General features: G+C 43.1%; 1 protein-coding gene across 6 annotated transcripts in view; it reads left to right on the top strand.

Annotated features, from left to right (window-relative positions):
* Rere (arginine-glutamic acid dipeptide repeats) overlaps window positions 1–17,105 on the top strand; it is a 363,675-nt gene that overhangs the window by 119,596 nt on the left and 226,974 nt on the right. For all 6 annotated transcript variants that reach the window (XM_052717717.1, XM_052717716.1, XM_052717712.1 and 3 more), the window contains exon 2: window positions 14,177–14,645. In XM_052717717.1, coding sequence (XP_052573677.1) covers window positions 14,321–14,645 — 325 coding nt within the window. In that variant the 5' untranslated portion in view covers window positions 14,177–14,320. The remainder of the gene's footprint in view (window positions 1–14,176; window positions 14,646–17,105) is intronic.

Below are 17,105 nucleotides of genomic sequence, written 5' to 3'. Positions count from 1 at the left end.
TTGTAGTTATAAGGGATGAGGGACTGCCCAGTAGGAGGCAGATGATAGTACAGTCTGCAGTATCTCTACTCACAAGGTATGTTTCCCAATGAATCACTTTACTCTTTTAAAACTTGCGTGTGGACATCAACCTCTCCACCCAGCTAGGTCCTGCATATCCTCCTCCAGGGTCTAGCTAGGTCGTCTTGTGTTGGGATTCATAGCTCTTTGTCACTGCCTGGTTGATCCAGTACTGAGGAGCAAACCTAGGACTTGAGAGATACTATACAAGCACTTTACCAACTGAACTGCACCCCTAGCCGTAGATCCATCCACTCTTTACTGTTACTGTTACATGGCATTTTTAGCCTGTTCTTATTTAATAAATAACTTCTGTTGAATAATTTGCACATAGAGTTTTCTAAAAATCTAATTAAGCCTACCCACATCAGGTATATAAAAACCTGTTTTTATAAAGAATATGTCAGGTTTGCCCATTTCTCTTAATCCTTTCAGATTTAGCTTGTGACACCAATTTTTACATCACTGGTGAGACCTATCACTGTCTCTCACTTTGTTTCTTGTGGTTGAAATTCCATATGTGTGTGCGTGTGTACACTTGTGCACTTGGAGGCTTGAAGGCAGCCTTGGGCGCCATTTGACAGTGCTGCCCACCCTTTTTCCTTACTTAATATTGTGTGTGTGTGTGTGTGTGTGTGTGTGTGTGTGTGTGTGTGTGTGTGTGTTTTGTATGAAAGGCGCTCATGTGTCACCACCACACACATTCAGAGCTCAGAGAACAACTTTCACTGAATTCTCTCCTACCAGGTGGATTCCGGGTTCTGGGCATCAAATTCAGGTTATCAGATTTTTGTGGCAAGTGCTTTTACCAATCAATTACCCTGGCCATATTTCTTTGAGGCAGTCTCTCACTCCCTGGGATTGGCCAAGTAGGCTAGGCTAGCTGGCCAGAAAACCTCAGGGCTCCTCCTATTTCTGTTTCCTCAGTCCTGAGATTAAAAGTATATGCTATTCTACCTGCAGGAGTGGATCCCAAATTCTTAGGTATTCAAGACAAGTGCTTTCCTGACTGGGCTATCTTCCCAGCCCGAAATTTTGTTTTTCACTTATGTGCTTACCATATTAAGTGAACCTTAAAATTTTTACTTTGGTATTCAAAATGTTAAAAAGCTGGTTTTGCAGTCTTGTAACGGTGTTCATTAATTTGCAGTGTGAGAATCATTTGAGCAATTTTCCCTCCTTAATTTTTCTAGCTTGGCAAAAGTTTTCATTTGGGCAGCTGCTGTATTTCCCTGAAAAACAGCAGGGGGAAGTGTTTCCATCTGATGTATCTTCCTCCAGTGGGAACCAGCCAGGACTGGAGCTGCCTGGGTTTTATTGAATGTAGCATTTGGTAACAGCGTTCGTATGGAATCTGTCCATAGGCACTTGTTAAATCTGAGAGTTTCTCTGTGAATAGATGGTGTATTGTTTCCGTGGAAGGGTTTCCAGTGACATCCTCACACAGGCTCCCATCGCCCCGCCATCGCAGGTGTCATGGCTCCCACACCTCCTTCACAGACTCACTGGCCTGCCCATAATACCCTGTTTGTTTCCGTCTGTCTTTCTTTGTTTTCTCTTCTCCCCACCCCCTTTCCTTGTGTTCCTCCTACACCTCCCAAGTGCTGTGCCACCATACCTGGTTTGCACAGTGCTGGGGGCTTTGTACATGCCAAGTAAGCACTGTATCTGTCAACGGACCCAGCCGCAGTGTATTCTTTTCTACCTTGACTCTTACCCCTGATAGTTTCTTTTGATACCACCCAGTCTCATGGTTGTTGGTCCTGTTTCTGTGCTGTTACATTTATACATAAGCCAGAGCTTTCTGACCATTTGACCCATGCCTGTGTCTTATCTGTGAGGCACCTCAAACCGAACACATTCTAAATTCTTTTCTTTTCCTCCTTGTATGGGTCAGTGGTGACTATTCCCTTCTAAGTGTAAGCCAAATCCTTGCTGCCTTCTCAAGTTTCTCCTCTTTGTTGCCTTCCATACCTAGTCTCTTGACAGATTTGGATGCTTGCAGAGTGCATCCTAAATCTAACTGCTGCTTTGCCTAACAGTCAACTGTTTCCTAACCTCAGGAGTTCAGACCAAAAGGTCTGTTAACGTGTAACTTACATTGTGATTTCTGGAGACAAGTCCTGCTTCAGTCACCTTGACATTTTATAAGGTGCTCCTGTCTTAGGCCTTTGAACTTGCCTGTTTCTTGTCTCAGAATGCCACCTCCTTTATGGTTCTTTCCTCCATGGCAAATGACCTCTTGCTATTGATTGTGTTGAGTAAATTAATGACCCCCTCATCACTGTACCTAGCCCTTTCTCCATTTTGCTTTTCCCATTTGAGTACTATTTATTATAGCATTTTGCTGTCTTCCCTTCCCCACTAGTTCATAGGTTCTATGGGTTTAGAGAAAAATTTACACTTACTTAGAATGACTCGGACATAAGATACAACAGATTGAAGTTTGACTTAGGCTTCTGCTCTTAGCCAAACCTTTCACCTGAGACTTAAGATGTGAAATGTTTAGTGGTCCTGTTCCAGTGAGTCTCATGCTTCCATTTTTCCTTTGATAGGATTTGTCCCTATGGATTAGAAGTCTCATGTGTATGAAGTATAATTGTATTGGTATAAAATTTGCTGTGTTATTTCCTTCATCAGATGCTAAGAGCTTATGTGCCATGACTGCAGGTAGTTTGGGATCTTAGAGCCTTGTTTAACTTTTTCTCCTCCAGGCCTATGATGCAGATGGAGTAAGACTGACTGGGATTTCTGCTTGTTACAGGCTGCTGGATGGAAAAGGTCCAGATGACCTTTTCACAATCAGCCTTTTGTGAACTAGAACTCTATGTGTTTAACTGTTTTCACATCCTGAAATGTGGCTGTTTTCATTCACAGAGGTGCAGCTTATCCTTGTGAATTTCATAGGCTGGTGGCAAATTTTTGCTGAAGCAAAGCCTGAGGCTTTCTTATGAAGCTTGTAATGTTGTTGCTTTTATGTATGTTTTGGACAGTTTATATTGAGATATAATTTACTTGTCACTGTAATTTTAGAACATTTCCATCATGCCCAAGAAAATATTTATACCTACAGCAGAAAACCCGTTTACTCTTTCCTGAAGTCCTAGGCAATCTCCAGTCTGCTTTCTGTTCTTTCTGGACTTGCCATATAAAGGAACCCTACAGTGCATGTTCTTGTGTGGCTGACTTCAAATACTTGTGTGTGTGAGAGCCAGAGACAACCTTGGGTTTCATCCTCAGCAGGCTTGTCTACTATCTCTTTTGAGAGAGTCTTGCATTGGCCTATTTACCAATTAGGCTAGGCTAGCTGGCCAGTGAGCCACAGGAATCCTCCCTTCTCTTCTTCCACAGTGCTGCTGGGATTACAAACACAGACCATTATGCTTGGCATTTTCATGTGAGTTCTGGGAAAGTCAGTTCCTGATGCTTGTAGGGCAAGCTCTTCACCAATTGAACCAGTTCCGCAACCTCTTTCTTTGTTCTTATAGTTTTCTTTTCCTTTCTTATTTTTCTATTTACAGTTGTGCTATGGGGAAGCATGTTTCAGAATTCTTTCCTCCATTTAGACCAGGGACTTGGATGATGGGCCTTTGATTTCCCTTGTTCTTGGCTTTCCATTTTCTCCTGAGTTGTGCAACAACAAAAGCCCCCTCCCGGCCCCAGGAGCAGAACTGGTCACCAAAGAGTGATTGCTCCTAACAGCCTTCAGACTCTCAGTGTATTTGCTTCTGTTTTCCTAATTCAGCTTGAGACATCTGTGTAATTACTGTTTCAGGCAGTTCAGTTTATTTCAGAGAACAAAGAACATGACACATTAGAGGGTTTGTGATGCTATTGCCCTTCCTCCACAGCTAGCAGGACAAGGAAGTAATGGTGTGAGTTCTGTGGATTCCATGGTAGTCAGGCATAATTGTGAAGAAAACAACATCGGTCTTTAAGTTCTCAATTGTGGGCAGATTTGTTTCCCAGAGGCTATGTGGCAATATCTGGAGAGGTTTTTCTTTTCCTTTTTTGTGATTCTGATTGGAACTTGAGGTTTTGCTAGCAGAACCTACATGAGTAGGACCATGACTACTGCTAAGCATCCTATAAAGCATACAGCACAGTCCCCCAGCAAAGAAACTTTTAGCTCCAGTTGTTGAGGGTGTCACTGTAGAGAAACCTTTGTTTAGAGTGAACTGGGAATTTTTTCTTTGCTGAATAGAATAAACAGCTGTGGGCAGTGTACCAGGCGGCAGAGTTCTGCATGTGATGATCAAAGGCAAAGCTGATCAAAGGTGAGGCTGCTGGGGCAAGGTGCTTGCTGCATAAGCACAAGGGCCTGTTCTAGAATTCTCAGCACTTACGGAAGAAGCCATATGTGGCAGCACACATCTGTAATTCTAGCTCTGGGAGACAGATGGAATTTAAAGTTTACTGGCTTGTTGGTCTTGTTGAGTTGATGGAGCTCCAGCTTCAGTGACAGATTAGGTAGAGAGCAACCGAAGAAGACACTTGATGTCAACGTCTGGTCTCCATCCACAAGTGTACTCGTGTGTGTGTGTGTGTGTGTGTGTGTGTGTGTGTGTGTGTGTGTGTGTGTGTGTGTGTATGCACACACACACCCTCAAGGTTTTAAATCTTTTATTGAAATACCTTACAGCATCTCACTCATGGACATCTCTGCTTCAGATTATAATGATAAAATAGTTTTTTGTTTTAATTTTTATTTATGTTTATGAGTATTTTGTCTTCATGTATATCTGTGTATCGTGCCTGTGTCTTGTTGCCAAGGAAGCCAGAAGAAACATCTGATCCCCTGTAACTGGAGTTACAGACAGGTGGGAGCTGCTGTGTAGATGTTGGGAACTGACCTGGGTCCACTGGAAGAGGACTCTTAACCACATAGCCCCTAAAAGACAGTTTTCACATTTTAGTGGAGATTTTAATTGTTTGCTAAGGTTTTGCTGTTTTGGGTAGTTTTCTACCCTCTGCGTTGTTTCTGGGGGGAAATTAATTTTATTTGATATTCCACTAATCTTAGTTCTCTCAGTTTTTCGCCCAAAGCTTGTTTAGGAAGTGCCACTCAGTGTTTAGCCTTCCTTGTATGTGAAAGCAAATGTATTTGCTGTTTCTTCCTACTCCAAAAGCTGCTTTCTTCATTTGACCCCTTTGTTCTGGGCAGTGGTGTTGGTTCTTTCAGTAAGCCCTGAATTCTGTGAATGAGTATACAGACTCCCAGAGGATTGATTGTGTTCATAGCTACTAACCACACAGGTAAAGAACTGTTCTGAGGACTTGCCCTGGGTGGACCAGCTTTACACCATGGAAAAGCTACTGTCTGTGTCCCATCAGTTTCTGACGAGAAGGTTTTCTCTCTCCTGATGTTACAGATCTGCTGATTCCATGTGTCAGTGTCACCTTGCAGCTTTGTAGTGACTCCCTGGCATGTGTCGAGGCATTCTCCGCAGCAGGTTGCTGTTGATGTGAATGCCTGATGTCAGAGTGACATTTCCCTTTCTAGAGCAGAAGTCATTACATTTTCTTTCTTAGCCATGTTGGTATGAAAGAGAACAGGAAAAGAAAATGGATTTCCCTTTGAAAGCAAGCCACCAGCTGTAGAAGTCCACCTCTGCGGCTTTCTGTTGCATGCAGGCTGCAGCTGCTTTCTGGGAAGGAAGGCCCACGCTGTTCACTAAGGGCTTCTAATTCAGACCGTTCTTTTTGTTTTTTTTTGAGACAGGGTCTCTTTATGTAGTCCTGGTTGTCCTGGAACTTGCAGTATAGACTGGGCTGGCCTCAAATTCAGAGATCTGCCTGCCTGCTGCCTTTCAAGTGCTGGATTAAAGGCGTGTGCACACCTGACCCATTTTGTTCTTAAAGGAGAATGCCAAAACAGTTTCTAACATTTACTTTTACTATCCTTAATTATGTATAGATGCGTGTTTGTGTCTGTGTATGTATGTGAATATGAGGACAGGTACCCACAGAGGCAATCGGGTACCCTGGAGCTGTTACAGGTGGCGTGAGCAGCCTGAAGTGGGTGCTGTGAACCAAACTCAGGTTAGGTTCGCTATAAGAACATTGTACACTTTAAACTGCTGAACTATCTCTCCAGTCCCTAACCACCTCCACTCCCACACCTTGTATTAGTTAGATGCTTCCAGTGTGTATTCCACCCTCTCTGTTTAAACACAGCTCCTCTGCTGCTCCTGCCATGGTTGCCGTAAAGGGAAACTATTTAATTGGATACCCTTTAAATTATTAAATTCCTCCTGTTTACAATGCTGTTCTTATTGCTTCTTACCATGGTATTTCTGGCTTATCAGTCTGCTCAAGTACTGCTTCAGTTATTTCCAAGTCAATCTCATAATGGCCTCTTTATAGATCTCACTTATGTAAGAGGGTGAGAAGAAGAAATAATTATTTATCCTTCATCTTTATGTGCCAGGAGTGAATCAGGACTTGAGGACCAGCACCTCAAGGGACGTCCAGCTTGGAGGTGAAGACAAAAGTTAACAAGTGTAAAATTCCATTTGAGTAAAGTGTTGTGAAGAAATTAAACCTCAATTTTGGACAGGCTATCATATCTTGAAGAAATTTTTTAAGCTGAAGGGCAGGAGAGGGGCAGGGCAACAGAAGGAAGAGCTGTGCAGAGGAAGCGAATTGGGGTATATTCAAAGGCATACGGAGGTAGGGCTGTGTATTCCGAGTCCCAAATATGGATGTCAGCATGCAGGAGAGGTGTAAGATGAAGCCAGGAAAAGACAGAAGTCTTGTAGAATGTGCTACAGCTATGGTGTGTTTTTTAAACTAGAGAGTCACTGAACTATTGAAGGTAGGATTAACACGATGTTATTAGCTCTTTGAAAAGGAGACCCTGGCTACATTGTAGAAAAGAATTATAGTGGCAGGGCAGTGGTGGCACACTCCTTTAATCCCAGCACTCAGGAGGCAGAGCCAAGCGGATCTCTGCAAGTTCAGAGGCCAGCCTGGTCTACAGAGTGTGATCCAGGACAAGCACCAAAACTATACAGAGAAACCCTGTCTTGGGGGGTGGGGGGATTATAGTGGGGTCTGAAAGGCTGGATTTGAAGAAACCCACCAGGAAAGCCATGCTAGTTACTGAAGTGAAGGTTTTGGTATTGGAGGTCTTCAGAAATAGATGAGATAAATTTGTAAGTTACACTGACAGGGTTTGTTGATGTTAGGATTGAAGATGTAAGAAAAGAGACATTCAAGACATCAGCTTGCATTATGGTTGGCATGGGCAGCGGTCAGAGATAGACTGTCCAGGAGAGGAGCTTGTTTTGGGCCAGCATGTTGGCTTTGTTTGGATGTGTTTGGGAGAGGCATTGAGAGGAGATGGTCTTGATGCTCGGTGAGTAGTGGAAGGAGCAGCTGGGTACACAGGCGGAAAGACTTTATGGGTCCCCTGAGTGTGTATGGTGTCTGGGGGGGGGCAGTTGATGGGCATATATGAAACTGACTGCTGATGCATAGAAGATGGCTCTGGACAGTACCTTGTCAGAACAGGAGCCAGAGGAGCAGTTCTGTCCAGGACAGAACCAGTCCAGGAATCTAAGGGAAAAGAGACTTCCCAGAAGGCATCCCTTCAGCTGGTATTAAAAAGGCTTAGTAGATGGAAACAAGGAGGATAAGGCTCCTGTGGATTTGAGAGGGCGAGCAATCCTTTAGTGGGATTTGTCTTACAGCATACATCTTGGTAGAGTCATGGTAGACATGGTCCTCATCTTCATCTACTTCGCAGTTAGTGGGGGGAAGTGATACAAGTCAATTATCAATAACAACAGTGAGATCTGTGGAAAGCCATGTCATGGGCAGGGTGGTTCAGTAGGAGTGGCTGAACTTGGAAATAGCCTTGGAGGAATCTTGGATTTGGAGGGCACTGGTGCTCAAGACAGGGTGAATAGAAGTTAGGCTATGGGCAGGGGAAGAATATTCATAGTCAAGTGGCTTCTAGGAGCTGGGGATTGTTTTGAGGCAGCTAGATCCTACCACAGAGGTGGGAGCGGGAGAGAGATGAGCCTGGAGAAATGGAGGAGTAGTTAGGACTTGCTGGTCTTTGCATTTAAGAGCATTTACTGCTCTGGGGACCTGAGCTTGGCATCTGCACACATATACACATACCCATAAAAGATAGGTGTACATAATTAAAAATTATAAAATACACGGTCAATTGTATAATTACATGAATTGTATTTCAGTTACACTATTCTATGGTATAGTGTGAAAACTACTGACTAGCTGCATCAGAGAGGCCACCCCACCCCCAAATCCCTGTTTTTGTAATTCCAGAGAGACTAGTGAGATTGGTGGTGGGGCAGTAAGTTACAGAGATACGCAGATGTGTCCGATAAACCTCAGAGCTGGGAATGCCTTTTGTGTAGTTGAATATATGAAAAAATACAGATTTTTTGCTGTGGTTGACTGAGAAGGAATTAATTAGATCTCTCTGAGTGCATTTGGTGTCCTGGTGAGACTGACTTTTGAGCAACTGAGATGCTTAAACTCAGGGACTGGAAACTTGGAAGCATCAGGCTTTCTTGGATAAGTGAGTTTTGCATGATTTGAGACAAAATATTTTTGGTTTTTACTTCATTATACAATTAATTTTAATTCTTTTTGTGCTCTTAAGTTTTTCATATTTTATTGAGGCTGATTTTTTTTCTCTCATTATTGTATTTCCCTGGTCAATCCTATCCTATACTCCACTCTTTCTGCAAAAGCAAACATTACACTGGAGTTGATATTTTATATTTTCCTGTTTAAAATACTGTAGCTGTCAGTTCTGGAAAGAAACCAAGCCTCTTCCTCTGTGAAATAATTTTTATCAGAATGCATAGCCCTCATCGTACCAGAAAGGTAGGGTGTGTGTGTGTCTGTCTGTCTTGTGTCAGAACTCATAGGCTGGAGGGAGGACATTGCATGGTCTTCTTTTATCACCTTTAACCTTAATTCCTTGTGGGTGGGATCTCTCTCACTGAGCACATAAATCTCCCCCCCCTCCCCCCAGTTGAGGACCGAACCCAGGGCCTTGCACTTGCCTAGTTCGAGCTCAGAAAAAAAAAAAGATTAATTTTTATTTTATGTGTATGGCTGTTTTATCTGTATGTATGTTTGTGTACTATTTGTTTATCACCTGTGGAGGCCAGAAGAGGGCGTTGGATCCCCTGGAACTGGAGTTACAGATGATTGTCAGTTACCATGTGGGTGCTGGGAATTGAACTCCAGTGTTCATAACCTGAGCTATCTCTCCAGCCACCAAACCTACGTTTCTGTCTTCTGCTTAGACTTCTTGTCTGTCTAGAATCCTTCTGTGTGTGTCCTGCTCCCTCACAGTGCTGAGGATGAGTCACAGCACCATGCGCTCTACCACTGCGCTTGCAGATCTCAGACAGTGGTAGCTTCATCTACCAGTTATTCAGGCCGGATTCCTTAGCATTGTTGGTGACTTCATTGTCACCACTAGTGTATCATCACATCCTATTTACTTTTATTTTAAAAACACCTAGAAAGCTGGGCCTAGTAGTACATAAGCAAACAAAATCATAGAAACAGATTTGAAAAGCCCGTCGAAGTCAGACACTTTCCATTTTCTATTTGTACCATCTTGGCCATCCTAGCTAGTTACCATGGCTGTGGCAGCCGCAGCCAGAAAGTCTCCTCTCTCACCAGTCTTTGCTTTGTGCAGTCAGCCCTTGTAACTTCTTCAGGGTATTTTTTTTGTGGGGAGGGTTTGTTGGTGGTTTTGTTCGTTTATTGTTTTGAGATAGGGTCTCACTGTTGTAACTCTGGCAGGCCTGGAACTCACTGTGTAGACAAACTAATCTCAAACTCACAGAGATCTGCCTGCCTCTGCCTCCCATGTGCTTGGATCAAAGGTACACCATCACACCTGACATGATCTTTCAAAACAATTCATTTATTTGTGTGCCTTCCCCCTTAGAAGAGGGCGTTAGATTCCTTATAGCCTGGAGTTCCAGGCAGTTGTGAGACATCTGATGTGGATGTTACGAACTTAACTCAGGTCCTTTGGAAGAACAGTCAGCACTCTTGTTTTATTTCGTTTTGAGACAGGGTTTCTCTATATAGTGTCTGCTGTCCTGGACCTCGCTCTGTAGACCAGGCTGGCTTCAAATTCACAGAGATCCACCTGCCTCTGCCTCCCTAGTGCTGGGATTAATGGTGTGCACCATCACCACCTGGCCAGCCAGCACTCCTAAACACTAATGTATCTCTTCAGTCTTGGTCAGTGTGATCATTGTTTCTTTGCTACCCACATCCCTACTGAAATGTCAGCTAGAGTCAGTTTATGCATTTGAGTGACAACCAGCCTTCTTACAAGGCCTCCAAGTTCTCTGATGTCTGTCAGGACCAACCCTCCCTGCCCCTGCCCCAAACTCTCTGAACTTGTTTTCAACCCCGCTTCTTTCCTTGTTCCTTCAGCCTGCTCCACCTCTTGGGTATTGGATGTGCCTTCATCAGCTTGATTATACCCACTTGCCCTTCCTCATAGCCCACCTTCTGTGCCCTAGTGGCTTCTTCTCTCACTGTATCATTGAATCTGTTTCAGGAGGTCATCCTGTATAGACTGCTTCAGTTGCTGCTTTCCTGATCCTCATCCATTCCCCACTTGAGGTTGTTGAATGTGTACATATCTGTGGTCTTTCCACTTCTGGAACATAACTTCTACCTGGGAGAGATGCTTGTGTTTGCTGTTTCCCAGCCTCTGGAGTCGTAGGAACATAGGGGACACACTAGGAGTAGATAACTAACACCTGTGATTCCAAGACGTGTTCTAGATTAGATTTTGTTTTTAATGCAGGTTATACTGTTACCTGCTTCACTTGAGCAGTTGAGTAGCACATACATTGAATATTTGTGGCATTCCTGCTGGAGAAAAACACTGCTTTAAACATTCATTCATTTATTTTGGAGGGAGAGGCAGTATGGGAGTGTATGTCCTAAAGCTATGTGAATTTGGAAGAGTTGGCTCCTGTGGACACTGAGGAACTGGCAGTGCAGACAAGGCTGCCCTGCTGCAGCTGCCACTGCTTTTGCCTTTGCACTCGGTGGCAGTGTGGCCTTGCAGAAATGATCTCTGCTTTATCAAGTGTGCAATGGGTAGAACAACTTGCTCTGGTCCAGTTTACCCAGCAGTTGAAAAAAATTCGATGAGGGGTATGCCTTGTGAACCTCACATTGCCATGAAGATCCTGTGTGTCTTCTACTCTGGTTTGCTTGGTGGAGAAAGTGAGCCACAGGTTTCTTTATGTATTTTCAGGTACTAATACCACAGCGTACAGGCACTTGGGCATAACAAATGATTCATCTATGCAAACTTTTATGAGCACTAGAATACTTTTTCATTTTCTTGAAATAAGTTTAAAATTGAAATTCTATCTAAAAACATTTACTGTATGGAAAGAAGTAATCTAGGTGTGTGGTGCATACTTTGAGCCTTCTGTGTAAGGAAGACCACAAGCCATGCCATGCTCTCTGCTCAGCTCCCTGCAGCAACACTCCCAGCACAGCAAACAAAACCACTGGCGACAGATTCTCTTCAAAGCCAATTCTTTCTCAGCTTCAGGTGATAATTCTCTTGGACTATTTAAGTCCTTGTCACCTTCTGAGGTTTTGAACAAATTACTCAGTTTATCATTTTTTACCCCAGCGATTGTTTGTAGATGGGAAATGTCTCCGAATAATCTTTGAAAGTTATGAAGAGTCCGTAATCGATCTCTCCTAATTTGTGCCTTTTGGGGTCTAATTTCTTGTAGACCTATTTTATATCCTAAATAATTAATAGAGTCTCCTGCTTATTGGCCAGTAGCCAGGCAGGAAGTATAGGTGGGATAAGCAGATAAGGAGAATTCTGGGAAGAGGAAAACTGAGTCAGGAGACGCCAGCCTGCTGTCCAGGGAACAGCATGTAATGGCATACAGGTAAAGCCTCGAAAAATGTGGCAACATATAGATTAACAGAAATGGGCTGAGTTCACGTGTAAGAGCTAGTCAGTAGTTAGCCTGAGCTAATGGCCAAGCAATTATAATTAAACTAAGCCTCTGTGTGTTTACTTGGGGGATGCAGGTGGGAGAGATTTGTCCCATCTGCTGGCCTGCTGGGACACAGGAAAACTTTCAGCTACACTTCTGACCTGTATTTAGATGGCCAGTGCTATTGGTCTTTCCTCAGTTATCTCTCGGAGATGGTTAATATTTTTTTATTTTCCTGAATTCCTGAGTATATTTGACATGCTGATGGAGAGGACTTTTCTGATGTATCAGATTTGGTCTGTGGACTTTGGAGAGATGTGTGTAATTTTCATGATTTTGGTATGACTGAAGAAAATTTTCTCTGCATCTGAAGCATATAATTGCAAACTGTCTTATCTGTTGTTGGCTAAGTAAACAGGACCAATCTTTTGTTTGTTTGCATATGTTGTTTCCTATCTGGCCCTGGTAGCACAGGAAGCAGATGGCTCTTAGTCTGATCACTTGCCTCTTTTTGTTGCAGCTGCATATGGAGGGCAGAAATCTGAGTGCTCCTCTCTTATTTTTAATCCCAAACACCTGGCACCTAGACAGTATTTAGTAACAATTGTTTCTCAGATGAGACTTTGGGGAAGATAACAGATGATTGTGGAAAATAGATCAATGATTATTAGGGTTTCCAAAACTGATGTGTAAAACCTCTTTCCCTTGGTATAAAACTTTTTAAGATTTATGTTGGGTTGAAGTTTAAGATTCATTCTTTTCCTTGTAGACTCCTACATCTCAAGGTTTTGTGGGGGGGTTTTGTGGTTATTTCTGGAGAAATACATTAAGGAGGCTATTAATGGGAAGTTTGAAGTGTGAAAACCACCTAATAGTCCTTAAAGCTGGAGATTGGAATTTGCTAGTTTCCTTATGACAGGCATAATACAGTTTTTCTTTTTCTTTTTTTCTTCTACTTTTCTTTTTTTTAAATCTCCCAGAACATAGCTAGAATGGTTGGCTGAGAAGATGTGTGAGTTATAACTAAGCTAATTAAAAGCTCTTGGTTTTGAAATTATCAGATACTGTTTTATTCCTGAAAGGAGCTTTGGAAATTTGGAGGTGGAGACGGTCTTTAGAAGACTCCTGCGACTTTTCCCATACCTGTGCAAATTATTGTTTTTATACAGAAGTAATTTGTACTACAAATTCCTTCCTTTTAAATGTTGGGATTAAAGTTAATTTTGTACAGTTATTCCCATTATATGTTGCTAACTGGGACATACTTTACTTTTTCCTTAAAAAAGGTAAAAAACAGTGAGTGTACAGGAAGTTTAGTTTACGCTCACCATTGAGCAGTCTTTATTTTTAATTAGGCAGTAAATGCCACACTGTGAGCTGGCAAGGCTCAGACGTGTGTGTGAAATTACATGTCACTGGTCTGACTTTTCCACTGTGCCCTGTGAGATGTTTTTGTATTGGAAGCATGAAGAGTTTTTTTTTTTAAATGTTATTTTTTTAAGATTTAATGGCTTCTCACAACTGCCTTTAACTCCAGTTCCAGGGGATTCAGTACCCTGTTCTGATCTCTGTGGGTTCCTTCATGCAAGTGGTACACATAAACTCATGCAGGCATACATATATACATATACATATAAAAGTAAATAAGTAAACGAATAAAAGATTTTTGTTTTTATTTTAGGTCTGTCAGCATTTTCCTTTATCTGTATATGTACACCACATGCATTCAACACCTTTGGAGCAGCATTAGATCCTTTTGGAACTGGAGTCCAGGCAGTTGGAAGATGCCATGTGAATGCTGAGAACTGGGAACCTAGCACTGATCCTCTGGCAGAGCAGCAAGTGCTTCTAACTGTTGAGTCTTCTCTCCAGCTTCTTTGTTTTGAGATAGGGTTTCTCTGTATACCCTTACCTGTTCTGGAGCTCACTCTGTAGACCAGGCGGCCTTGAACTCAGAGATCCACCTACCCCTGCTTCCCGAGTGCTGGGATTATGGGTGTACACCACCACTGCCTGGCCCAGCTCTGATTTTACAAAAAGCAGTATGTTATAAGAGGAAACATTTAAACATCAAATAGAAACCAATTTGACACCCTCTCTTTTTTTCTTCCTCCTAGCATTTTTGAACCGTTGGGGTTGTTGGAGTGGTTGTATTTTCCCTTGAATTGAGTGAGAAATTCAGAAGACTGAAGCCCAGGCTTACTGTCTACCTTTCACGGAGGCCTAGCCGTGAGAGGACAGAAGAAGGCACGTGGCGAATCATGACAGCTGACAAAGATAAAGACAAAGACAAAGAGAAGGACCGGGACCGGGACAGGGACCGAGAGAGAGAGAAAAGAGACAAAGCCAGAGAGAGTGAGAATGCCAGGCCTCGAAGGAGCTGCACTTTGGAAGGTGGAGCCAAAAATTATGCTGAGAGCGATCACAGTGAGGATGAAGACAATGACAACAACAGTGCCACCACAGAGGAGTCCACAAAGAAGAACAAGAAGAAACCGCCCAAAAAAAAGTCCCGCTACGAGAGGACGGACACTGGGGAGATAACATCTTACATCACCGAGGATGACATCGTCTACAGACCAGGAGGTAAGAGCAGAGCAGTGGCGACTGCATAGGGCTGGGGGAGAGATAGAAAGAGACCTCCTTTATTGTTCGGGAAGACCTGGAGTCCCGAAGAGTAGACAGTAGTTGAGGTAGCAAAACCAAGTCAGTGAACATGGAGCCCCTTTGAGTGTGTTTGCCAGCTCTGTGCTTGTGTTCTCCTGGCCCTGGCCCTGTCCTGCTTGTGTGTTTCTGGATGCCCTTGCTTCCTCCTGATGTTTGCTCTCTCACTCAGTTATACACGTAATGGTTTTCCCTCCTCCTCCTCCTCCTCCTCCTCCTCCTCCTCCTCCTCCTCCTCCTCCTCCTCCTCTTCTTCTTCTTCTCCTCGCTTCTCCCCCTTTCCCCCCCTCCTCTAAATTAGGCTTGCAGAAAGAATACATACATAGCAGAGACAGTACCTTATGATTCTGGGGAACAAGATATTCTTTCTATGTTGAAGTAGAATTGACCAGACCAGCAACTGGAGAGAGGTTTTTGGTTTGTGTGTGGTTTTTTTTTGTTTTGTTTTTTTATTTTTACAGAAGCTGGTAGAACTATCATAGATCATTTTATTGAATTATTAACACTGCTAAGCCATGAGAAGAATTTCATAGAAAGTAATAATCAACACACTGGAGTCTCACTCAGGTTGAAGTTTTTCCAACAACGGGATTAAAGGATGCCACTATGTCATTAACCAAGCACAGTCATTTCACTGAGAACTCAGCTTCTGAATTTATTTGTATAAAGTTTCACATTTTGAGGGAGCCATATAGGATTTGGTTTTGATTTTTCAGAAAATAATCAATATTAGACAAAGTCATATTTACAACTATAATTTCCTTGGTTGACAGTTGAGAAAAGAGGTGTGTGATGTAGAAGTAACCGTCTTATTCAATAAGAAACACAGAACCACTGCAAAGAAGAAAGCCAAGAGGTCAGAGCTAAGAGCTAAAAACCTTACCCTTCCTCTCAAGGTGGTCCTACCTCTCTGAAAGAGAGCTACTTCCTGTGTGTCTGTCTTTATAAAGACTTTCTGTTCTGCCTTCTCATTGGTTGTAAACCCAACCATATGACTGCCTTGTCACTGCCTGTCTGTACAGACCTCCAGGTCTTCTTTGGTTGGTATTGAGATTAAAGGCGTGTGTCTCCATGCTGGCTGTATCCTTGAACACACAGAGATCTACCTAGTTCTGCCTACCAAGTTCTGGGATTAAAGGCATGCATCACCAACGCCCAGCTTTCGCTATGGCTTGCTAATAGCTCTGACCCCCAGGCAACTTTATTTATTAATGTACAAATAAAATCACATTTCAGTACAAATAAAATATCACCATAGTGTGACATGGAATTGTCAGTGATGAGGCATTTAAAGGACTTGTAGATGTGCTGGGGAGCATTCGACCCATGCAGGTTCCAATGCTGTGTGTGCTTCTCTTTGATTCAGACTCCGTAATGGGCCACAAGGATGTCTTAGCTGCCCAGTATTGGTTGTAGTATTAAGGCAACTCCACATAGTTAAAAGGGAGCTTTATTTTGTGGGGTAACTTACAAGTAAAGGGATAGGTTACAGGGTCCGGGAAAGGTGTAGCGCAGTCCAGCAGTGTTCTCTGGAAAACTCTGCTCGGCCTACCTCCAGAGTCCTGGATCCAGGAACCAAAAGAGCCGGCCCATCAGGATCTTGGGTCTTAAAGGCTCCTGCCTTGGCCCCGCCTTGCAGGCATGACAGTTATCAAAGCCTCAATGGGGATAGTACTTCCAGGTCAAAGCTGTACCAGCTACCCACTACAGCCCAGTCTTCCAGACCATTACCACTCATTCACTGAGGACCTGTTTAACTTAGGGTGTTTTTTTGTGTTTTCTTGTGTCTTTTTGCTTTGGTTCAGTTTTAGGAGACAGGGTCTGGTAAGCATTGACTAACTTGGAAAGCACCCTGTCACCAACCCGGTGGTCTTAAAGCTGTGATCTCTCATCTGCTCCTGAAAGCAGGGACTACAGATGTGGGTCACAGTGCTGGGCGGCCCATATGGTTGTAAATCGTGAGAAAGGAATAATGTATTAGAGTCGATTATCATTCACAGTTAGAAGTTGTACTGTTCTCCTTTTCTAGAAACAGCAGTTGAGTGTTGATGGGGATGCACTGTTGGAGTCATTGCCAGCTGCGGTGTGCAAGTCAAATGCCAGCCGCGCTCATCACACATAATATGGAATCTCCCTTTTGTGTCACTAGGGACATTTCAGTTCGTTAGGGGTCAGGTGCTAATGGGAAATGCTGCTCAGACTGTCCCCTCCCGAGTGATAATTAGTTAACTCTGAGAAGTCCTACAGCCAAGAAAACCTCTGATACTGAATAGTACCTGTCTCTGCTGTTTATGGACTGTGACAGTCTTTGCTGCTATCTCTCTAAGGAAACTAACTTGGAGGAAATGTGTTAGGCAAATGGTGGCCACCTTTACAGCTTGA

The sequence above is a fragment of the Peromyscus californicus genome, unplaced genomic scaffold (assembly GCF_007827085.1).
Source record: "Peromyscus californicus insignis strain IS unplaced genomic scaffold, ASM782708v3 Scaffold_5__1_contigs__length_169319896, whole genome shotgun sequence".
Taxonomy (NCBI): domain Eukaryota; kingdom Metazoa; phylum Chordata; class Mammalia; order Rodentia; family Cricetidae; genus Peromyscus; species Peromyscus californicus.
The sequence above is the reverse complement of the archived record's forward strand: the minus strand, read 5'-3'. Positions and strand labels throughout refer to the sequence as shown.